A 24,946-nucleotide genomic window follows, 5' to 3' on the forward strand; every position below is an offset into this window, starting at 1 on the left:
CGGACCTGAGTGAAGCCTATGCTCACTCCTATTTAGTATGCAACACTAAGCACCATTTTCCTTGTCATTATTCTAGCTTCCAAAACATTCATAATAATACTACAAACCTAAACATTAGAAAAAGGAGGCAAGGCCAGTGAAGATGTGTAGGATTTTTAACTTTCTATTTTATTGGCTCAGCTGTCTATTACAGCTTCTATAAAACAGACAAGATTTGGAGCCTGACTAGAGAACCCTCAAGCTTAATATATTTAGCTCATGCAAAGATATAATGATTGTCAGTGAGAACTACAAATTAAGAGAAGTCATTAACATGAAAGATTAAAAAATAAATATGGAAGGAAACAAAAATGCTAGGTCACCAATCTATATTTAGCTTTTAAAAGGTTACCTAGAAGTAATGTATATTATTATTCAATACCAGGTTCATGGTGGTGAATCAGATTTTTTTTTTTTTCCTGGCAGGCTTCTGATCATTTCCAGCTGTATAATTGATAGGCTCAGCAAAACTTTCTCCATACTGAGGACAGAAGTACTATTTGCACAGTTGGTCAGGAGAGATGGGTGGGAATTTTTTTTTTCAAGTTATTTTCAAGTAAGAACTCACCAGGTCTGCAAATTTCTACATGAATGGAGCATAACTAATTGAGTGGATTAAAAAAAAAAACTGGCTAAATGCCAAATTGATAGATTTGTCCTCTAAAATCAAACTGTAACATCAACCAAGGAAAGGAAAATGAATATTACTTGACTTAATATCATGTGGAAACGTACATTTGTCTATACCTGTGATGGCGAACCTATGGCACGTGTGCCACAGGTGGCACACGGAGCCATATCGCTGGGCACGCAAGCTCAGCTCTGGCACACGTGTGTGCTGGCCAGCTGATTTTTGGGCCTTCCGGTCCCACTGGAAGTCAGCAAATGGCCTGTTTCCAGCCTCTGGAGAGCCTCTAGAAAGCCTCTGGAGCCTGGGGAGGGTGAAAAAACGGGCCTACCGGGCTAACTGTGCCATCGTGTGCCAAAAGTGGGGGGAGCATGGGGGGGTGTCACATGTGCATGTGTGGGGGGCAGCGCAAATAGAATTTTGGGTGTGGGCACACGGACACGTGACCCTCCCGCGCTCCCCCCACTTTATGGAAAAAAGGTTAGCCATCACTGATTTTTAATGTAAGGTTTTAAAATGCACAAATAGCTTAAGATGATGGGAATATTGTCTAATCTCCCAAACTTCCATTGTCTTGCAGGATAAAGATGGCAAACATTCCAGCAGGTGTATCTTTTACCCTGAAGCTGTACAATTTCTCAGTGGATGAGGTTTCAGCAAAAATTCCATTGAGCCCAAATTGTTAACATGATGTTTCCTCTTATTGCTTAGAGATAAAGCGTGAGGATTTTATGAGCATATAACAACAGCAATTATAATGAATAATTCTGTGCTGTCACAGCTGTAGAAATGAGAGCCTATTTTATAGCATCTCATAAATATGCCACTGTTATTATGTGCCTGAAATAAGGGTTTCATATGTGAGGGTTTCACTCAATAATAAGAGGATGCAACATTCCAATTTTGACAAGATGGCTAATTCCTTGTGTGTCTTATTCATATTCCTACCCTCAAAACGACGCTGTAGAGCACTGCACACCAGAACAACTAGACACAAGAACAGTTTTTTCCCCGAATGCCATCACTCTGCTAAGCAAATAATTCCCTCAACACTGTCAAATTATTTACTAAGTCTGCACTACTATTAATTTTCTCATCATTCCCACCACCCATCTCCTTTCACTTATGACTGTATGACGGTAATTTTGTTACTTGTATCCTTACGATTTATATTGATATTGTTTCCTGATTGCTTATTTGTACCCTATGACTATCATTAAGTGTTGTACCTTATGATTCTTGATGAACATATCTTTTCTTTTATGTACACTGAGAGCATATGCACCAAGACAAATTCCTTGTGTATCCAATCACACTTGGCCAATAAAAATTTCTATTCTATTCTATTCTATTCTATTCTATTCTATTCTATTCTATTCTATTCTATTCTATTCTATTCCCATTCCCATTCCCATTCCCATTCCCATTCCCTTCCATTCTTTACAGGTACTTCTAGACTTATGATCACAATTGAGCCTGGAATCTTGAGTGAAATGGCTATTAAGTGAGATGTGATATGACCACTTTGTTCAACAACCACAATTTTAAGTGTTTGTGGGGGTTAAGCGAAGCATGGAGGTGCCTCAAGAGTGGAGAATGCCATAGGAGGCACACGGTACAGGGCCCATGGTACCTGGAAAAGTACCATGGGTTGAGGGATTCAGGACAACTACTAAAGGGCCCACCAGCGTGCAGAAAGCTGCCATAAAACAGGAGGTCTGGTTTGGTTCCTACAGGGCCTATTGGCTCAGAAAACTGCTGAGGCCAGAAGTCCAGGTGACTACAGGGCCCGGCAGCAGATGTAAATTGTTCCTCTTACCGCTGTATTTTTCTGCAACAGCTGATCGGGACACCCAACCGATTTGTGGTGTAGCCTTCCTTCCTACAGATGGCGCCTTTCTGAAAGTAGGCACCATTCTCACGCTCATACAGAAAGCTCCGTTTCCAAATTTTGTGATTGGAAAAGGGACCTTCTAAATGATTGTAAGAATGGCACAAGTTCTCGTGATTGTTTGAAAAGTTACAAAAAGGTTGGCACCTTTTTCAAACCATGCAAACATAAGTGAAACAATTTATGCATGCTACTCTACCCCGTCATCAGTTCTGGCCTCCCAGCAGCTTTCTGCATACCAGTGTTGGAAGGAAAATCCATCTGGTTTAGTTCCAAGCTGGGAGAAAGATGCTGGAAACAACATGGAGGCCGATTGGAAAGAAAGTTTAATAATGAACATAACCAACAACAGTTCTGGGTCATCTGAACAAATGGTTGAATGAGTGAATGGATCTTTATAGGTTACTGTGACTTTGAAGTTTGAATTGTACTGGGGGTGATGCAATGAAGGGGCTCGTATTCTGAAAGGTAATTGGACAATTCCTATTGTGGCTAATGGTTTTTGTCCTGTGTTGGATCTTGGGTGAGGGGCTGCTTTCTAATCCTACCATTCTGCCTTTGTTAGCTGTTAAACTTTATTGCAAGGAGTTTCAAAATATCCTGTCTTGAATGGATTTCTGCCTGCAGTATTGGCTTTGCTTATGAATAGAACTATCTAAATAGTTGGTTTCCTCTTTCAATAAGCTCTTGATCTCCTTAAGTGCTGGCATCTGCTGTGGGCTATTAAAAGAGATGGGGGCTGCTTTCTGTCTTTAAGAACATGTTTCTCCATTTCTCCTTTAGGGAAATATAATATTCTGCCTTTTTAAATATTTCTCAAAATATTTCATTCTTCTAGGAGTGGGTGGGGGCTTCCCACACCAGTGAACCCTGTTGTCAGCCTGGACCTCTCAGATTTGGAAGGGTAGGCAGAGGCAACTTTGTGAGTAAATTGCCAAGGACCCAAATGTGACCACAGGTTGCTACAAAAACCATAACTTTGGGTGCAGCTTGTAAGTTCCTTTATCCAGCATTTTTCAAAAGGTCACTGAAAAAATGGTCACTCAGCAAGGACTACCTGTAACATTCAGATGTTAGGCCAATATTTTCAGCTTCAGGCTAGGAAACAGAAAACAGGAAGTAACAAAAGTGATAGAATAACATATAGAGACGATAGAGAGTCCCTTTGGTGTGGTGCAGACATGGGTTTCATCAGGTTCTGACCAGTTCTGGAGAACCGGTAGCGGAAAATTTGAGTAGTTCGGAGAACTGGTAGTAAAACTTCTAACTGGCCCCACCCCCATCTATTCTCTGCCTCCGGAGTCCCAGCTGATCAGGAGAAAATGGGGATTTTGCAGTAACCTTCCCCTGGAGTGGGGTGGGAATGGAGATTTTATAGTAACCTTCCCCTGCCATGCCCACCAAGCCACGCCCACCGAGCCACCCCCACAGAACTGGCAGTAAAAAATTTTGAAACCCACCACTAGTGTGGTGGTTAGGGTAGAAATCAGGAAACTGTGAGTTCTAATCCCATGGAAGCCAACTAGGTGATTTTGTGCTAGTCACTCTCTCTCAGCCCAACTCACCTCACGCAGTCCAACGATCCTCACGCAGGATCGTTGTTGTGGGGAAAAGAGGAGGAAGGACTACTAGGTATGTTCATCATTTTGAGTTATTTATAAAAAAATAACAAAGGGATAAAAAAAAAACCTAAAGAAACAAATTATTTTTTAAAAAATGATGCCAGAACTTTTTGCCAACTAATAATCAGAAAACTATTTTAAAAATAAGTACTTGAGAAAAAGTTATTCAATTTTTTAAAACACATATTTTAAGGCAAGCTTTTTGCACAGCTTTTTCAGAGAAAGCACTTAGTCATAATTGGAACTAATCTTTTTATACTGTATTTCTTTTTAGAGAGTAATTATACTCAGGTATAGACACTGCAGACCACTTAAATATTAACCATGGATAGATAAAATTATATCCAATAAGTTACAGGTCAGTGAAAATCTATTCTAATTTAAATGAGCCTAAGTGGAGTCAGTGTGGTAATGAGACAGGCTGAAAACTTTGAAAAGTGTCAGAGGCCAACAATTGAAGGATCTGTTTCTCCTCAGTTCTTTCCTAATTTGATGTAGTTGGGGTATTGGCTCAGAAGAGAGGATTGGAAGGACACACGTCCCCTCCTCACATCAGCAAACGATCTGTCAAGTGACCCATGAACAAAATCAGGATTGAGTTGCCCTTTGAAATAAACCTATTTGAATCTTATTATCTCCAAAGCACCTTATGTCTCTAATCTTGTGAAAGGTTAGTGTTCCATCCATCAGAGCAAGATTAGAAGCCCAGATGATGGCTGCGTTTGACGATAACTGAATGCAGCAGTTGAAGCCAGAAGGTAGCAACTCATTACATCAGTCATTAAGAAGAAGAAGCTTAGGTAAACAGGCTTTTGGGGAAAAGAAACCTCTCCAAACTCATCCTCTGGATCCCTGAATTCCCATGGAAACCCCCCCCCAAACATCCCTCCCCCAGATATCTCTGTCCCTAGAGATATTACACTTCTGCAATAGTTTAACTAATTTAGAATATTACTCCTCTTTCCCAGTTAAAAGTGTGCTTTTTATAAGGCCCAGAACAGAGATGAAATCCAGCAGGTTCTGACAGGTTCTGGAGAACCAGTAGTGGAAATTTTGAGTAGTTCGGAGAACCGGTAGTGAAAGTTTGAGTAGTTTGGAGAACCGGCAAATACCACCACTGGCTGGCCCCAGAGTGGGGAGGGAATAGGGATTTTGCAATATCCTTCCCCTGGAGTGGGGTGGGAATGGAGATTTTGCAGTATCCTTCCCCTGCCATGCCCACCAAGCCACACCACGCCCATCAAGCCACGCCCACAGAACCGGTAGTAAAAAAAATTGGATTTCACCACTGGCCCAGAATACTGTAGTATCTAAACTTTGCTTGAGATCCTAGTGATTTTCAGGACTAATTGTAAGGCAGCAGATGATAAGAAAAGATATTTTTTTAATAAAAAAAAAATCAAGCTTGAAAGGGAGACATATTCAGTATTTTCAATTAAAAAAAAATAAGGCAATTGATACAAAAGCATTTGGCTGATGTCTGCTGACAACAGAGTTTGGTATTAACAGGAAAATCAAACCCTGCGTGCTAATTTACAATTCACTCAATGATGATAATTTGTACGTGCATTTTAGGAAACTGATCAAGGTGAACCCTAAATTGATGAATCTGTTCTTGGAATTTTTGGCCTTAAACCTTCAATCTTGAACTAAAGATGTGGATAAAACCAGCAGCTGCAGCTGTGTGGTGGCCTCTAGTGAGGTGTGATGTTTGTTACTTTCTCAGAATAACCTTAAACGAATGGCATTCCTAAATATCACATTGATTAAAAAAATAAAAAGGTGAAAAGAGAGGTAATCCAAGGGATTAAAATACCTGCAGTTTGCTTTTGTAAATTGTTCATTGGTCACCTGGCAACACCCCCCCTCCCAGCCTTCTTGTGTTCTGTCTATTCATGCGAGACACTGCAAATGCACATGACACACAAAGAAGGAAAAACCAACAGCCCTTGAAGTCACTGCCAATGAATGAGAGAGATCGTTGGCCAGAAAACACTCATGGGCCTGTGGAAGACTTTGGAAATGAAGTTTGAATCTTCTTGTATTTCAGTTTGTCTAAACTAGTCTGAAAAGTTTTGAGGAACGGGTCAAAGCTTATGTGCTTAGGTGTATTGTGCAATGCCACTTCAGGCGCATCAGGCTTTGCTGGCCCAGAGATATCAAAATGTAGGCTTTCAGGGGGGTGTCAGCTCTATTTGACAGCCCCCCCCATCCCACATTAATTGATTCTTCCCATCAGGCAGTGCTTTTCAGTCTCTATCAGTGGTGAAATCCTCCGAGGTTTGCCACAGGTTCGCTGTGCGTGCATGCACAATGCATGTGCAGTACACACCAAACGCATGCTGCACGCACATGTGCACCAAGGCACTACTGCGCAGTGCGGAAAAAGGAGGCTGGAGAAGGTAAGTAGAACAGCAAGGGGGAGAACGGCTCTGCCGTGCGAATTAGATTCGCTAGAAAGCAAGATTTCCTGCTTTCTAGCGAAATAAATCACGCAGCACAGCTGATCGTCAGAAATACCGGTTCAGATGAACCTTTAGCATTTTTTTTACTACTGGTTCGCCCAAACTGGTAGCTTTTATTACTACCGGTTTACCCGAACTGGTGCGAACTGGTAGCATTTCATCCCTGGTCTCTATGCTTCCAGTCTGGATATGCTTCCAGTCTAGAGATAAAACTCCAGATGATTCTTCACTTGGATCTTATGGTATATCCCATTACTAGTAGGGCAGGAACTAAGAACAGAAAATCTGGCAAGGGATTCTTCCTTACTTCTTTGCCTTTCTTGACTGAAATACTGACCTTCCTAGGATCTCCACCTGCATGCTCCACAATTTCCACCTGTTTCTTGCAAAAAGAATAAAGCATTTCCCTATTTCTTCTTTTCTCTCTACTATGGGAAAGTAAATCTCAGAGAAGCATATTTTTCCATTGATGTCTGTAAATTTGTTAATACATTTTACTTGTTTTTGGAGATTAAGTACCAGTAGTGTAGGTACTGTTGATGGGCTTGGTTCTGTTGAAGTTTTTGCCTCTTGCACCCCATCACAGTGCAAGCATGGCCTGGCCATGTCTTATTTCCTGTCATGATCTTGTGACATTGTCTTCAGTCAGCTTAAGGCACAAGTGAGCCAGCCTTAAATTAGCCTTGGCAATATTGGGGTTAATATTTAGCAATAGCAATAGCACTTAGACTTATATACCGCTTCATAGTGCTTTACAACCCTCACTAAGCGGTTTACAGAGTCAGCATATTGCCCCCAACAATCTGGGTCCTCATTTTATTGACCTTAGAAGGATGGAAGGCTGAATCAACCTTGAGCCTGGTGAGATTTGATCTTCCAAACTGCTGACAGTTGGTGATCAGCAGAAGTAACCTGCAGTACTGCACTCTAACCACTGTGCCACTGTGGCTGCGCCGTTCCCCTCTTCTTCTTTCATTTTGTACACATAGTCTCAAAACACACAATGTGTTAAGCTTTATTGACACATTACTTTGGATAGATAATGTTGATTACTTAGCTAGATGACTAGGAGCAGAAAGAATGTAGGGATTGGCAGAAGGGCAGCAAAATTCATTCTGATCCAAGAACCGCAGCTCTGCAATTAGGAAAAAGCTTGTAGGCATTCATGGGTCCCAGTGAATTAACTGAGGAATTTCCCAGTGGGAAATTGAGCCAGGATTATCTCAACATTTTCTGTCCAGTCATTGCTTTCAGATGCTTTCAGTTCTTGTTATTTTGCATTTTTTTTTCCTTTAGGACAGGGTGGTTAAGCAGTTTATTTTGCTTCTGAGAGATCTTGAAAAATCAAGTCCCTCTACAACTTCAACAAATGGTTTCTCTGAAGATGCCCAATGTTAGATAGACTGCACAGCTTCACACTCTATGTAAGATACTAAATGATGAAAATTTCACCTTTTGGGTGGGGGAGGATAGCCAGCCCTCTGATAAAAATTAACATTGGAGGACGGTGTTAAAGATGCCTTTAGAACATCCCCAATCCACAACATGAATTGATTAACTAAAATTAAATATTATTATTATTATCACCATTATTATAGAACCAATATTAATACAATGAACACTGTTGTAAATATTCTGATTACTATTTCCTAAAATTATTTCTACCCAGACAACACACTGTTTAATTGAAAATGGAATTTTTATATGTTATAAAATAAAAAAAAAACTGGATGGGGAAAAAAAAAAAGAATTGATTAACTGCAAATCTAAAAATACACCATTTAAAAACAAAACAAAACAGAGAGGCAGTTATTTAAAATATGCTAGGAAGTTGGCTGTCTGTTGCCTTGATCACTTCCTAGAACCCAAGAACATTTTTCTTTTATTAAACTTTGGGTTTTTACATAACATCACACCACTAGATTGTAGAAAAATAAGCACTGTGGTGCAGGGGTGGGTTCTACTTACCTTTACTACCAGTTTGCAATGGGATCGCGCTCGCGCGCTCACTTTGCTCGTGCACGCGCCTTGCTTCTGCGCATGCGCAGATCACTTCTTATGATGTCAGCATCAGTGGGCGGAGCCTCCCGCCGGTTTTACTACCTGTTCTATAGAACCAGTCCGAACTGGGGGCAACCCACCACTACTATAGTGGGAAGATTCTGCACAATTTGAATTTCTGTTTCCAGAGGAGTTTGTGGCAATAGGACAGCTTGAAAAACAAGAAAATCAATCAGAAAATAGATTGGAAAAACATTTTTGAAGGCATATTCTCTAGAATGCTTAAAAATCCAATCTGATCACAGTTTGCATACATTTGAATGAGAAGTACCCGCAACTTCTGATTACGGCTGCAGAGATCGTGGTCATTATGTGATGCTACCAGGTGGTTGTTGCATGCTACTGTAACACATTATGGCTAAACCTGATTTGTTCCTGTAAATTCCCTTGAATGATCTCTAAAAACATGGCATTTTGTGTGGATTTCTCAAACAGAAAGGTGTCTCGTGTTTAAAAAAAAAATACTTAGCAGAGTACTCAGTGGCTGAGTCATATTTAGGAATAGGGTATTCACGAACAGTGTTACTGTTTTCATCTGTCAAATTTGGCAAATATTTGCATTTAATCTGCATTCTCTATTAAAATACACATTGGTCTATGTAAATGAGATGGTTTGTGTGATGTGTTACTTTCACATGTTTAAAGTAAACAAGGGCTTAGGGGTAGAATAGCTAAATAAGATATACATGCTTTTTTTTTTTTTTTTTTTTTATTGAAAAAGTTTTCAAATACAAATTTTTCCCCTTTTTTTTCCTTCCCCCCCTCCTCCCTAACCCCCCTTCGCCACCCATCCCCCCCGCGACTTCTTCACACCAAAAACCTAATTCATAACAGATTACATAATATTTTACCATCGCCTTACTCTCTCCTCTATATACTGACCCTTACTTACTAAAAATATTATTAATATTATTACTTTCCCCTTTTACCATACATTTCAAAAAAAAAAAAAGCAGTCTGCTATAACATTGTATGATAACTTCTAGTTTAACAGAATATTATTATAACTCCCAATTTAGCAATAATCTACCCTTTTTGTCCTCCCCAAAACTTATATCTATGTATTGTTACAACATTTCAAAGCAACCTTCCACTTTAAGACTGTATAATAAATCCTACTTTAACATTTATTCTTTGTGTATATTAATATAACATTTCAAAGCAGCCTTCCACATAAGTCCTAATTTAACTATTCAACTCTGTCCATTTCCTCCACTACCCTAAATATATCACTTAAACATCCCTTTTCTTAAGCTAATCCATCAGTGGACTAACATATTTCCACCCACTTTCCTACAAAATTACCATACACAACAATTCTTAATATCTACAATCCACTGCCCACTCTGCTAATATATATATATATATACATATATTCCGTTATGTAAAAAAAAAAGACAATAACTTTAAATTTATAATCCATATAATATCTTCTTTGATGTCTTTCCACTAGATTGTTGAGTCCCCCATCCATAATTGGGTAACGTAGCATCCTGGTGCAACAGTTTGTTCAAAGTCTTCAGTCTTGATCTGCCCCCATCAGTAATGAGTATCCTCATATATATATAAAAATAAAAACAACCACCCGAGTGACATTATAATTGTATTCCATATAGTTGTAATTGTGGCTTTCATCAGGATTATTAATTCCCATCATCGTAATGGGTAACAACCAGATCTTCTGCATGCCCCAACGTAACTCTCTTGCCTTGTAGCTCAGAATAATTATAATATATTTATCAGTACAAGAAAAGAAATCCAAAATAGATAATTCAAATCCAACAGATTAAGGCTCTTTTCACATCCCAAAATTACGGCATTGCAGAGGTCTGTCACTGTCCTCAGGATGATATTAACCAATACTTCACCTCCACTATCTTTTCACATATTCATTCATTTTTTTTTTAAAATCACTGGCTTCACCGTTGCTTAGTTTAGAAATTTCTGTTTTTATGAGACCTATTTCTTTTTTTCTTTTCTATTTGTGGGTTTAATTTCCATCCTGTTTTCCTTTCTACAAGTTGTATATCAACTGATCGGTTTTCATTCTGCTTTATAAACTGATCTTGTTGGATCATCACGTTGAAATCAGATGCCGCTTCTCTCATATTTGTAGATAATCCAGCTGGAGTATCAAGAGAATCCAAAGACAGTTTGTCTACCGCAACCTCTGTAATTCGATGTTTTCCCTTTATTTCCAACTCCTTCTGCTTATCCTGTATTGTGCCTATAGATGTTAAGTTCATTTTCAAAAATTTTTGATAAAATTCTTCCGCTTTTTCAACAGTATCTAATTGGTATCTTTCTCCTTGATATCTCAATATTATGCCAACTGGGACATTCCACCTAAATGGAATATTTCTGTATTTTAACTCAGTCACCAGAAAACCAAATTTCTTCCTTTCCATTAACATCTTGGGGGAAAGCTCTTTGTAGATCCATATCTTTCTTCCATGCAATTGCAAAGTAGAATTGAAGGAATTTTGCACAATTTTATTCCTAATTTCCTTATCTGTAAAATAAATCACCACATCTCTAGGCAATTGCCTTTGCTTTGCAATCCAGGAGTTTATTCTGTACACTCTATCAATCCTACAAAACACTTCCTCAGGTTGAACCTTTAAAATCCCAGCCAGAATTTCAGAAGATATTTTCCTTAAATCATCTCTGTTATTTTCCTGTAAACCTCTGAGTCTGATCGCATATTCTGTAAAATTATAATGCAGCATTAAGACCTCTCTTTCAATCCGTTGTTGTAAATTTTCTGCATTACAAGACTTTTGTTCAACCTCCATTTTAGATTTTTCTTCTGAGCTATTATCTTGAGTGTTTGTCAAATCATTTTCAATTTTTTGTATTTTATTATCCAAATTATCCTCAATTTCTTCCACTTTAGACTCTAATAAGTTAGTATTTTCATCCAACTTAGTCATAAATCCTACCAATTCATTAGCCGTTTTTATAATCTTTCGGTTCAAAATATCAAACTTTAATTGCACTAATTCTTTAATTTCCTGCTTAAATTTTTCAAAGTTCTGATTCACAATCTCATCCCTTCTTACAATCTCCTCCAAAAGAAATTCAATTATATTAAAATCAGTTTTCTGAGACTGGAGCTTTAAAACTTGGTCACGTAATTTGTTAATGGGGGAATCCCCCCCCCATTGCTTGTTTGTCCGACTTTAATGCCATGTTTCAACACAGACAAACTATTTTTTTTTTTAAAAAAAAAGAAAAGAGAGGCAGCAGAGAAAAAAAAAAACCTCTTTCCAACCAAGATCAATATCAAATCTCCAGGAAGAGAAAAAACACAAAAGTAGAGCTTTATTTTAAAGTGTAGCCAAAAATATTTATTCAGCTACTTTGTATCTCAATAAGAAACGGAAGGACTCTCCCTTTCAGCCCCTTCTCAAGCCTCGGCAGTTGCCCTTTTTAAAGGTTCTTTTTTTCCTTTTCCTTTTCCTTCTTCAATAATTGTTATAAAATAAGTGAGATACTTGCAATTCGAGGTCACAGGTCCAGCTCAAATCCCTTCAAATGTAACCAGGAGCATTTATTCTGCTATTTTGTAACTTAATAAGAAATGGAAGGACTTTCTCTTTTCAGCTTCCCTGCTCCAGTTTCGGCAATCGCCATTTTAAAAGGTCTTTTTTACTTTGTTGAATATCCTTTGTAAAATAAGTATTAATACTTGCAATTTAGGGTCACAGATCCAAATCCAAATCTCATCATCTTTAGTTAATCTGTTAAATATCTTAAAAGGCTTGTCTTCGTAGCCTTGTTCTGCAAAAAGGCAGAAGTCTCCCAACGCCCGGAGCGGGCGGCAAGTGCTATAGGGAGCTTCCTCCGCCCGCCCCCAAGAGTAAAAAAAAAACCCCTGGGGGCTACGGAGAGCTCTACCTACACTCACCTGCTCTATCCCACATTTCCTCCTGGAAATGGGGTTTTTCGAGCCGCCTTTGCGCTGTACAGGCGGCTCTTTACAGGCGAAGGGGCTGGCGGTCCCAAGAGACCGTCTGGTGGCTACGAAGAGCAAACCGGAAGCCAAGATATACATGCTTTTGACTACACACTGCTTTCTGATTACAGGCTTTTAAGCATATTTTTCCCTCCTAATATCTGTAAAACAAATCTACCTTATTCCATTTCCTGTGTGCTTTTGTTTTTCGTTTTTATAATAGATGAATATTCAGAAATATAACCTCTGACCTTATAGTCCATTATTCTGTTTTATTGACCTAGAACAGGTCTCAGCATAACATAGTATTAATTAATTGGACATTATCACCTTGCTTAACTCTGGGGTGGAGGGTTTCTACTAATTAAAATGCAGCTTAACTTGCTAGTTGAAAAGCAAATATGAATTAAGTACTATTTAGCTGTCTAGGAAAGTAACAGGTGCCTAATGAAATTATACCTGTATCACTAAAAGTGACAACTGTATTTTAGATACTAAACTAACTGAACAGTGTAATTTCATAATGAAGCCTAATATTATATTGCTTAATGGGAACACACACTTAATTATATGCTTGGTAAAAACAGCAGCACTTAACATTTATGGCCATGTAGGGGACAATAAAATTACTACATTCTGTTGATTTTCTTCTTCTTTTTTTTTTTACTAATACAGAAACAAGTCTGCAATTAGTTGGCATTTAGGAGTTTATAGGATTTGAGGAAAGATGGTGAAGATGGGCTACAAGTTAACATTGCTTTAGTAGATACCATTTTTTCTCAAGATTTATTTCACTGAACGAGCCAGTTGTTAAGCAAGGACTATTTGTATTGACAAATACAAATTTGTCAAGTGTATTTCTTGTTTTCCATTATCCTTTTGTGGTTGCAGAAAAAGAACACTAGAGATGAAAGAGGGAGAGGGAGAGGGAGGGAGGGAGAGAGAGAGAGAGAGAGGTGTGAGCATATTTATATATCTTTATGCACATAGGTCAGCATTTATGTATGTGTACAGGTAAGTAGCTGTATGTGGGTATGTATAGCTGTTTGTGAATATATATATGCAGTAAATAGAGAGCTATCTATACACAATCAAACACAGGAAGGAAGGAAGGAAGGAAGGAAGGAAGGAAGGAAGGAAGGAAGGGTGATATTTATAGGAGAATAATTCTTGTAGGGTCTTTATATTCCACAGAATCACAGCAGTCATAATCTTACCATTTTAGACATTTAACACACATGAATTTAGCATGTGTGAGGACAAATGAGTATAGAATTGCTAACTGGATTTCCTTTCCTCCTGAGGGTTTTTTTAAAAAAATGTAATAAATTCAGATGAAAGGAACACAAACATAGTTGCTACTAAAGCTTTTAAACTGCCCAGTGCTTAAATGATCACTGTCTTGAATAAAGCAGAACGGAGATTGTAATCCGCTATGTATGTATGTCAATAATGCTACAGAGTACTTCCTACAACGTGCTGGAGCCATAATTATAAGACAAAAGGAAGTGGAACTTTATAGCAATCCCTGAGTTGACTCAGTTATGAAGGTTTATTTTATGGTTCACGTGTCTGGCTCAGTGGTGGGTTCCTCCCGATTCGGACCAGTTCGGACAAGCCGGTAGCGGTGACGATATGACATCACCGAACCAGTTCTCTTTTTTCGGGAGCTGGGCCCTCCCGCTCGCCCCCACATTATTCTTACCTTTTATTTCTTTTTTTTTAGCCCAGTTGATAGGTGCGGCAGAGTGGATTGCCGCACCTTAGCTGGGCAGATTCGTAAAGCGCTTGCATGGAGTGCAAGTTTGGCGCGCATGCACATGGCGATCACACACGAAACACGTGTACAAAGAGGCGATCGCGCGTGAAATGCATGCACAAAGAGAACTGGTAGTAAAACCGGTTAGAACCCACCACTAGTTTGGCTCCAGTTTAAAATTCCAAATTATTTAAATATTTACAAAAGGCAAATGGTTAAGAATGTTCTCAAGGATCCTGGGGTTTTTTCCCCCCAAATATCATCCTTAAATTAGTCTTCCCTAGCATTTTGAAAATATAGGAATACAACTGTTACAATCCCCAACCAACAAATTGTCTGGCAGAAGAGGAGTTCCAGTCCAATGCATAAGAAGGGGAACAGATTTACAATCACTTCTTTGTGCAGATTTAGATCTGCACAGTGGCCATGCACTACTGGATCTTTCATTTACTGTATGATTTATATATTTTTTATCCTGACCTTGTGGGAACATATTTGATATTTGCAGAAGTGGATGTTCAAAAGGCAGATATTTAAAATAAGGAAGTTTCCTATTGAATGAATGAAATGTATTTGGTTGGGAGAGGGGGAGCTGATTTTGGGCTCCAGTTATGGTTGCCTCTGGCATGGCACCTGGCAACCAGCCCTTTTATTAATGTGGGTTTCACTGTAATATGGTTCCAAAGTTTAAGAATGAAATGCATGATTTAAAAAATGGAGAAGGGGTTAATTCAGGGATGAAATTCAAAAAATTTTCCTACCGGGTCTGTGGGCATGGCTTGGTGGGCGTGGCAGGGGAAGGATACTGCAAAATCCCCATTCCCTCCCCATTCCTGCGGCCAGCCAGAAGTGGTATTTGCCAGTTCTCTGAACTACTCAAAATTTCCACTACCGGTCAGAACCTGCTGAATTTCACCCCGGGTTAATCATAAAAGGCTGAACTGTATTACGATCTGTGCCCATTTAGAGTTTGTCCGTTGGTTTATTTTTCTTTCAACGTGCTTTTGTCAAATACCTTTAGCAAACCTTCATTTATTGGAGGAAAACCTTTTGCAGTAAGAAATATAATCAGTAATCAGTTTGTGCTTTATATTTAGATAATTGCATTTGGCCACTGTATATTTAATGAAAATTAATCTTGTTCTCCACCTATGCTCTGTATAGTGATACTTCATGCACTAATACCTGGACTAAAAGTCGCTCCTTCTCCTCCTCCTCCTCCTCCTCCTCCTCCTCCTCCTCCTCTCTTTTTCCTCTACAACATAAGCTATATAGTGAATATGATTATAATTTAGAGTTTGGCAGTGTGATCTAACCAACTGTAAAGTGGGACCACTCCTTCCCTTCTGATAGATTTATAAATAATCTTACAAGATTGAAGTTCTTGCCCATCCTCACAATTTGGTAGCAGCATCTTTATTTTGAATCTTGAACCCCCACAGCACTTATATTTAGTACTCAATTTAGGACTTTATTTAGAGTACTTATTTAATACTCAGAATGCCAAGAATTCAGTATCAAAGGAGTAGAGTTACTCTACTTTCAGTGCTTAAACACTGAATCAGTTTTGAAATATAAATGAAACTTTTATAGCAGCCTCCTTAAAACATATTTGGCATTTGAAACTATGGATATTTGATTTTGCTCTCTCAAGAGGAATCCAGCACTTTCTATTTTAATATGTTTTCTAAGGAACCACTTTGCAATTCAAATCTAAGGCTCTTTTGCAATATATACTGGTATTTACCTTCCCCAATAGGAGCAAAGCTAAGTACTGTAGGGTTATCAGATTTTTTTTTAAAAAAAATACAAAGGTAAATATAATTATTATACTATACCATGCATCTTCCTCATAGCAATCCATTAAAACAAGAAGTGATGCAATAACTGTTTTTCTTGTTGAGACAGTGTTTTTGGTATTCATACGAAGAACATAAATCTAATCCGCTTAATCCAGTTTTCCCTTTACTTTGATCTTTAAGGATTAAAATCTTTAGAACAGTTTAGGTTTTTAAGGTCAATGATTTTATCCAGTTAGGCGATTATTTTAGCTTTTGTTTAGTCCCTGATGGCACTCTTTGTTTATATTTGCAATCTTTTACTGTTTGCATTGTGGATTTGTTTTGATTAATAACATTTATCATGTGAGCTGTGTCAAGATTGGATAAATTATTATAGAACAGCTAAAAATTACAGTATTTTTTGATATAGGAGGCATTTTATAGCCGTTCTTGGCCCTATCTTTCTGAATTCATTGAATTCTTAATTCTCACTAGTGCATCTTAAAATTCTAGTTTAAGAGTCTATTCTGTAGTTTAATTGTGTTTTTATGAAGTATTATTTGCTTTAATTGGCCTAAATATTATTATCATAATAATTATTAGATTAAATGTACCATAATCTGGATCCTAATATTATTGGATTAAAAAAAGCTTCTCCATTTTTAAAGTTCTGTAGATTTATGCATATTATAGATCTCGCTCGTGTTTCCCTCTATTCTCCAAAGTTAAGTTGAAAAATCTCCCTTTCCCCCCTCTCCATTTAGGTCAGGGGTCTCCAACCTTGGCAACTTTAAGCCTGGCCGACTTCAACTCCCAGAATTTCCACCAGGCTTAAAGTTGACAAGGTTGGAGAACCCTAATTTAGGTTGCCTTTTTCTGTTCTTACTACTATTGCTATTGCTGTTGTTGCATTTTTTCCTCATCCATGTGCTTTTTTTTTTTTTCCTTTCTTTGTGTAGAATTTTTCCGAGAGCTCCTGGAGAACGCAGAACGATCCTTAAATGATATGTTTGTTCGAACATACGGCATGCTGTACATGCAGAATTCAGAAGTATTCCAGGACCTCTTTATAGAACTGAAACGATATTACACAGGAGGCAATGTCAACTTGGAGGAGATGTTGAATGACTTCTGGGCCCGTCTATTAGAGCGAATGTTCCAGCTCATAAACCCCCACTATCATTTCTCTGAGGACTATCTAGAATGCGTGAGCAAATACACAGACCAGCTTAAGCCTTTCGGAGATGTACCCAGGAAACTCAAGGTTCAGGTGACGAGAGCTTTCATCGCGGCAAGGACCTTTGTTCAGGGACTGACGGTGGGCAGAGAAGTTGCTAACAGGGTATCTAAGGTAATCAAAATGATTTCTCTTTCTTTTCTGTTGCTTCACTGGAGACTCAAGTTTCTATGCCACTGTCATTTATGGTGTGCAGCTTTCCATCTATGTCAACGTTATAGCTAGCAGGGGAGTTTATTGGGGTGTGAATAGCTATAGTGTGTTTCCTTTCCTTTGGACTATGTCAAAAATGATAGCTGTACTGCCAGGCTTCTTGCTTAAGACAGGAATGGTGTGTCAATCTTCATTTGGTGTTTAGAAGGAGGCCAGTCTGCTAGCTCTTCATCTCTTCATTATATATAAATACACAGAAAAAAGCAAGAATTTATGGGACTTATTATTACAGGTACTTTGACAAATGGTAATGATGTATTGTACTTTTAATATTGCGTACAGCTAGCATGAGATGAAGTTGTACTGTCAAAAAGCCCAATTGTGATAGAAAATATGTCATAATGGATATCTCATAGTTGCTTCTTTTTTAAAAGTATGTTCAAAGCTACACAGTGGTGATAAGAGTGGCAAAGGGGCAGTTGCTTGTGCTCGTGCTATTTATCACAATAAAAATCCACAAGAAACGAAGGCTTTTCATGGACAAGCCCTGGTAGCCGAGGGCCTTCATTGTGAACTACCCTGTTTTCCCCAAAATAAGACATCCCCTGATAATAAGCCCAATCGGGCTTTTGAATGCATGGCAATAAGGCCAAGCACTTATTTCAGGGTTCAAAAAAATATAAGACAGGGTCTTACTTTTGGGGAAACATGGTACATCACTATCAGCGGTGGGTTTCCAACATTCTTACCAATGGTTAGCCCCGCGCGTACATGCTCGCTTTGTGTGCACGCATTCCATGCATGCACCCGGCCTTCTGCGCATGCACCTGGCCTTCCAAACCGGGAGCATTTCACCCCTGATACATTCATTAAGGATCATAAGGTACAACACTTAATGATAGTCATAGGGTACAAATAAGCAATCATTTATTACTTATACTAGAAAACAGTCAATATAAATCATAAGGATACCAACAACAAGTTACAGTCATACAGCCCTAAGTGGGAAGACATGGGTGATAGGAATGATGAGAAGATTAATAGTAATGCAGACTTAGTGAATAGTTTGACAGTGTTGAAGGAATTATTTGTTTAGCAGAGTGATGGCGTTCAGGGAAAAAACTGTTCTGGTGTCTAGTTGTTCTGGTGTGCAGTGCTCTATAGCGTTGTTTTGAGGGTAGGAGTTGAAACAATTTATGTCCAGGATGTGAGGGGTCTGTAAATATTTCACAGCCCCCTTTTTTGACTCGTGCAGTATACAGGTCCTCAATGGAAGGCAGGTTGGTAGTAATTGTTTTTTCTGCAGTTCTAATTATCTAATTATTCCATGTCTATAGAAAGAGTCTTGCCAAAGTAAAGCACTCTACTGCCTACATCAAGCATATACTCTGAGAACTGTTGGGGAAGCGCTGTCTTCACTCTTTCTCTCACACAAGATATCTGGACTAAACTGCTTCTTACTCCTCTGGGAATTCAGCCCACTTCATTGTGTCACAGTTTTAGCAGTTTTTCTTTGGGAGAGGGATCTCTTCTCAATCATTTTGTATCTGTATGGAAGCAGCATCAAGAGAGGTCAGGGCTTTCAAGGATGACTGCAGAGAGTAACTCCTCAACGAGTAGTGCTGGTAACAACGCCACAACTGCAGGACCTCACAATCTTCTCCTGCATTTTTTCCCCCAGCTGCTTATAAGGAGACAAGTCACCAACATTCTCCAGAAGGCAGAACCTCCAGCAACAGCTATTTCCAGATTCCTGGAAATGGAGGCAGGGAGAGGGACATTGCCCTGACTATTATTACTGTCTTGTTCCAAGTTGCTGAGGGTAAAGAGCAGTCCTGAGCTTGGGTTTTCATTCAGAAATAAAAAGTGAGCAGCAGTGGTGGGATTCAGCCGGTTCTGTCCAGTTCGGACAAACTGGTAGTGGCGACTGTGGGAGGCTCCACTCAACCACCCGGACGTAATGTGCACGCGCAGAAGACTGTGTGCATTTGCGCGCACGCTCACATTTGCGAACCAGTAAGGAAGGTAAGTGAATCCCACTTCTGGTGAGCAGCTCTTTTTTTGCCGTTCAAGCAAGAGCTTAAAAATTGCATCTATCTGTGTATTTTTATACTCCCAATCTGACAGTGTTTCTCCACCTTGACAACTTTAAGATGTGTGGACTTCAACTCCCAGAATTCCCCAATCAGCCATGCTGACTTCTCCATACTCCCCGATGCTGGCTGAGGAATTCTGGGAATTGAAGTTGCCAAGGTTGAGAAACACTGGTCTTTTGACTTTTAAACCTGTTGCTTTATATAATGTGCACAAGGCTCATTTGAAACAAAGTGAGAATACTGATATGTTTTAGTAATAAACTTCAAGAATGAAAATTTGCTCCTTACAGCATCTTCATCACATTTTCAAAACTCAAGAAGGAGAAAGAGGAGGAAGAAGCATCAAAACCCTTTTCTGCTTCCATTTTTCAACGATTCCTTGTAATGGATTGCATCGCATCTCTGAACTATGCCATTTTATTTATTTTTTTTCACCTTAGCCCCAGCTATAGAAAGAAATAAACTCATTATCTCAGAAGCAGAAACTGTTGCTGCAGATTTCATCCAATTCTATCAACTGTTCTTCTGAGCAAAATGTAAACATTTCTTTTCATACTTCTATCTTACTTGCATTTTTGTCAGCTGTCATCATCTACTCAGGGCTGTGTGCCTGCAGATATAATTTAATTATTCAGATCTCTTCAAAGGCAAAAATGTTACTGTTATTTTTTATTTCTCCATCACAGTAAATCACAAGAAGCTTCAGGTTTCTGCAGGAAAATTCTAATCAATCCACTTAAAAGCCATTGTCTTGTAAGATTGCCAAGGTAAGAAATGCCACCTTTTACTGATAATTTATGCCCACTGCACTTCAATGGAATAGAATAATAGAGTTGGAAGGGACCTTGGAGGTCTTCTAGTCCAACCCCTTGCTTAGGCAGGAAACCCTACACCACTTCAGACAAATGGTTATCCAAAATCTTCTTAAAATCTTCCAGTGTTGGAGCATTCACAACTTCTGGAGGCAAGTTGTTCCACTGATTAATTGTTCTGACTGTCTGGAAATTTCTCCTTAGTTCTAAGTTGCTTCTCTCCTTGATTAGTTTCCACCCATTGCTTCTTGTTCTTCCCTCAGGTACTTTAAAGAATAGTTTGACTCCCTCTTTTCTGTGGCAACCCCTGAGATATTGGAACACTGCTATCATGTCTCCCCTAGTCCTTCTCTTCATTAAACTAGACATACCCAGTTCCTGCAACCGTTCTTCATATGTTTTAGCCTCCAGTCCCCTAATCACCTTTGTTGCTCTTCTCTGCACTCTTTCTAGAGTCTCCACATCTTTTTTACATTGTGGCAACCAAAACTGAATTCAGTATTCCAAGTGTGGCCTTACCAAGGCATTATAAATGGATATGTGAATGATCCCTCAAAATAATAATGTATTGTAAATCTGGATCAAATAACTTCTTACTCAAATCGGTTATCCTAAATAGCAACAGCACTTAGACTTCTATACTGCTTACACAGTGCTTTACAGCCCTCTCTAAGCAGTTTTCAGAGTCAACATATTGCCCCCAACAATCTGGGTCCTCATTTTACTGACCTCAGAAAGATGGAAGGCTGAGTTAACCTTGAGCCTGGTGAGAATCGAACTGCCGAACTGCTCGCAGTCAGCAGATGTAGCCTGCAGTACTGTATTCTAACCACTGCGCCACCATGGCTCTCCAAAAATCTGTTACAGAGAACCCAAATGGAGGCATTTATCCTTAAAGCAATGTTTGTAGATTTGCATAGCAGAAGGAATATTGTGCCTCCTGCTTTCAAAAAGATTTCATTTTCAATTTTTCCTTTTGCCAAGTAGTCTAAAATGAGAATATGAAAATGGAAATCTGATTAAATAATTTATATTCATATTACAGGGTATAAAGCTGAGAGGTAAAAATACACCAAGAACTTAGAAATAAGTCCATTGTTATATACCACCACCCACTCTCTCTTTCAAGGGCCTGTCATTTTACAGGTGGATTTCAATCACAATAAAGGAGGAAAGTGGATTATTTAGAGATGTCCTAATTAAGGCAACATTCAGCAAAAAAAAAAAAAAAAAATCTGCCTGCATTTTCTCTTCTAATGTCATTTTTTCATCAGATTCTTCCTCTTGTGCTTTGAGAATATTGCAACAACCCATAATTATGGCATGTCTTTACTGCAGATAACTGTAGTTGTTTTGGGAAATGCCATATATTGGTAATGTCCATTAAAAAAAATTCTTCACCAGGATAATTTTTATAGGTGGCATATACTGGGAATGAAGTAATGTCACAACCTGTGCTATTTGTTATATTTTAACCTTTACTTATATTTTTTTTAAATGGCACTGTACCTTTTCAATGATTATGTAAGATTATGATTTAGGACCCACATTGTAATCTTTTCATTAAAGAGACGTGGGTTTAAATTTCTGCTCAGTTATAAATTGTATTGCAAAAAAGACTAGCTTTCAAGCAGTGAAGTTGATGAAACGGAAGAATCCAATTCATATTTTGCCAGATTTAAAAATGCAGTCTTTCATCAGACCAGATTCTAGGGCTGTGTGAAATAAAGATTTGATACTGACAGCAAATACTAATATTGAAGAAAATAAATAAAAATTACACAAAGGACTGTTGAGATTCAGATTCAAACAAAATTGATGTCCAAGAAGATACAAGTGGGTATCCAGGATATGTCAGTAATCTTTATCTACATGATAATGTAGTAGACGTCCAATAAAAAAGATTAAAACTCTTTATTGGCCAAGTGTGATTGGAGGCACAAGGAATTTGTCTTTGGTGCATATACTCTCAGTGCAGTGGTGGGTGGCCCCCGGTTCGGACCGGTTCACAAGAACTGGTAGTAAAACCAGTGGGAGGCTCCGCCCACTGACCTAGACGTCATCATGGGTGATCTGCGCATGCGCAGAAGAGCGGGCATGATGCAAACCAGTAGTAAAGGTAAGTAGAACCCACCCCTGTCTCAGTGTACATAAAAGGGGAAAAAAAGAAAAAAAATACCTTCATCGAGAATCATAAGATATAACAGTGATAGTCATAGGTTACTAATAAACAATCAAATCATACTAGGAAACAAACAGAACAATTTAAATCGTAAAAATACAAGCAACATGGTTATAATTATGAGTGGGAGGAGATAGATAATAGGAAGGATTAGAAGAATAACAGTAATAGTAATATAGTTTTAGTAAATAGTTTGACAGTGTTGTGGGAATTAGTTGTTTAACACAGTGATGGCATTTGGGAAAAAAACTGTCCTTGTGTCTAGTTGTAAAAAAATAAAAATAAAAAAGATTACATTCATAAATAAATAAGACACTAAGAAAGATCACTGCCCCAGTTGAAAAAGTATGAATATATAGATTTACTTAAAATGAAAAAAATGAGTAAGCTGGCATTGAACAGTTCTCCTTTTTCACACACAAAAATAGCAAAACATCACATGTATCTCCAATGTATTGTATCATTCCAATGCAACACAGATTTCAGATATTGCTTTAGAAAATAGTTAAACAAGGATTTAATTAGTTGATTCAACATTTTTTTGGTTTTGCCTTCAAGTACTTCATCTGCCAGGATCAGTCCTTGCAGTGTTCTTGGCAAGATTTCACAAGTGTTTTGCCATTACCTTCTTCCTAGAGCTTGAGAGAATGACTGGCTGAAGGTCACCAAGCTGGCTTCATGCCTAAAGTAAAATTAACATCTCAATCACCAGCTTCAATGTGTGCCATCATTTTTGGTCAAATTAATCTCCAAAAGAATAACATTTGTTTTACGAAGCTCTGATTTTATGTGCAATTTTAAATTTACTAAGTAACGTACATCATTTTTCAGGGTATGGAATGATTTTGTACGTCCAAAATAGTTTTGGAATTACTGTCATGCTGAGATTTATCATTTTTATACCATTGAGGTTTTTATGACCCATTGAGGGTTTGGTTCTTTCCCCTCTTCCCCTTTCTTTTCACACTATTAAGTTTTTTTCCTGGAAATAGTCACAAGCATTGACAGCTAGTTAGGAATGAACTAAATGAATGCCACCAGACTTGAAATTTTGGGCTTAGACAACTTAGAACTTTGCCGTCTTCGGTCTGATCTAAGCATAGTACATAAAATCATCTGCTACAATGTCCTGCCAGCCAATGAATACTTCAGCTTCAATCAAAACAATACAAGAGCACACAATAGATACAAACTCATGGTAAACCGCTCCAAACTAGATTGCAGAAAATACGACTTCAGTAACAGAGTTGTCAACGCCTGCAATGCACTACCTGACTCTGTGGTTTCTTCCCCAAACCCCCAAAACTTTAACTTTAGACTGTCTACTATAGACCTCACCCCATTCCTAAGAGGTCTGTAAGGGGCGTGCATAAGCGCATCAGCATGCCTACCATCCCTGTACTAATGTTTTCTTTTATTTGTATCCTTATAATTATGTTTACACTTGTATCTGTCATAAAATACATGCTTGACAAAATAATAATAATAATAATAATAATAATAATAATAATAATAATTGTTTATACTATGCATATAAACATTTATAAATCTTTGCTGACCTCTTGGATAGAAAACGAAAGCGAAAGAGTATTGCTTTTATTCTTCATTGGCCAAAGTAGTTACTGTTTTCCAATAAGACCAATCCTTGATATTTTTATAAATTGATACATAAAAATATATCAATATACTTTTGAGAAATGACCCTGAAATCCTATTTAACTTCGAAGTCTGAAGTTTGAAACATCTTAAAGTTGCCAAATTAGTACTGTCTTACCTATAGTACACAGTGGTTGGATCCTACCAGTTTAACAACCGGTTCGGTGATCATGCACTATGTGTGCATGCACAATTGAATGAAAAATCACCTTCTGCATTAGTGCTAGGGAATTAAAACAGCTGAGGTGTGGCAATCTACTCTGTCGTGCTAATCAGCTGCGAAGATATAGCTAAGAAAAGTGCAGGGGCTGGTGGGCGGGCCCAGCTGATTGTCGGAGTGAACTGGTTCACTCACAGCTGATCATCGGAGCTACCAGTTCACCCAAACTGGTCTGAACCAGTAGAATCCCACCCGTGATAGTACCCTAATACCCATGATGGCATTCCATGGGTATTCTCTTCTGGAGAAGAGAAGTTTAGCAGAAGTAATTAATTGTTGCATTTGAGTGATTTGCAATTTGAAATCTCAAGGAGGTGGAACGCCTTGTATTAACTTGTCAGTTAATTTAGGACCCTTTTGACTGGAGAGAACAGTAGGTTTGCTTC

The 24,946-nt window shown here is 38.4% G+C and overlaps 1 protein-coding gene across 1 annotated transcript in view; it reads left to right on the top strand.

The window, feature by feature from the left end:
* GPC6 (glypican 6) overlaps nt 1-24,946 on the top strand; it is a 943,187-nt gene that overhangs the window by 452,648 nt on the left and 465,593 nt on the right. The window contains exon 3 of the mRNA XM_070943027.1: nt 17,164-17,555. Within this exon, the coding sequence (XP_070799128.1) occupies nt 17,164-17,555 (392 nt within the window). The remainder of the gene's footprint in view (nt 1-17,163; nt 17,556-24,946) is intronic.

The sequence above is a fragment of the Pituophis catenifer genome, unplaced genomic scaffold (genome assembly GCF_029215685.1).
Source record: "Pituophis catenifer annectens isolate HBS135680 unplaced genomic scaffold, rPitCat1.0.hap2 SCAF_4, whole genome shotgun sequence".
Taxonomy (NCBI): domain Eukaryota; kingdom Metazoa; phylum Chordata; class Lepidosauria; order Squamata; family Colubridae; genus Pituophis; species Pituophis catenifer.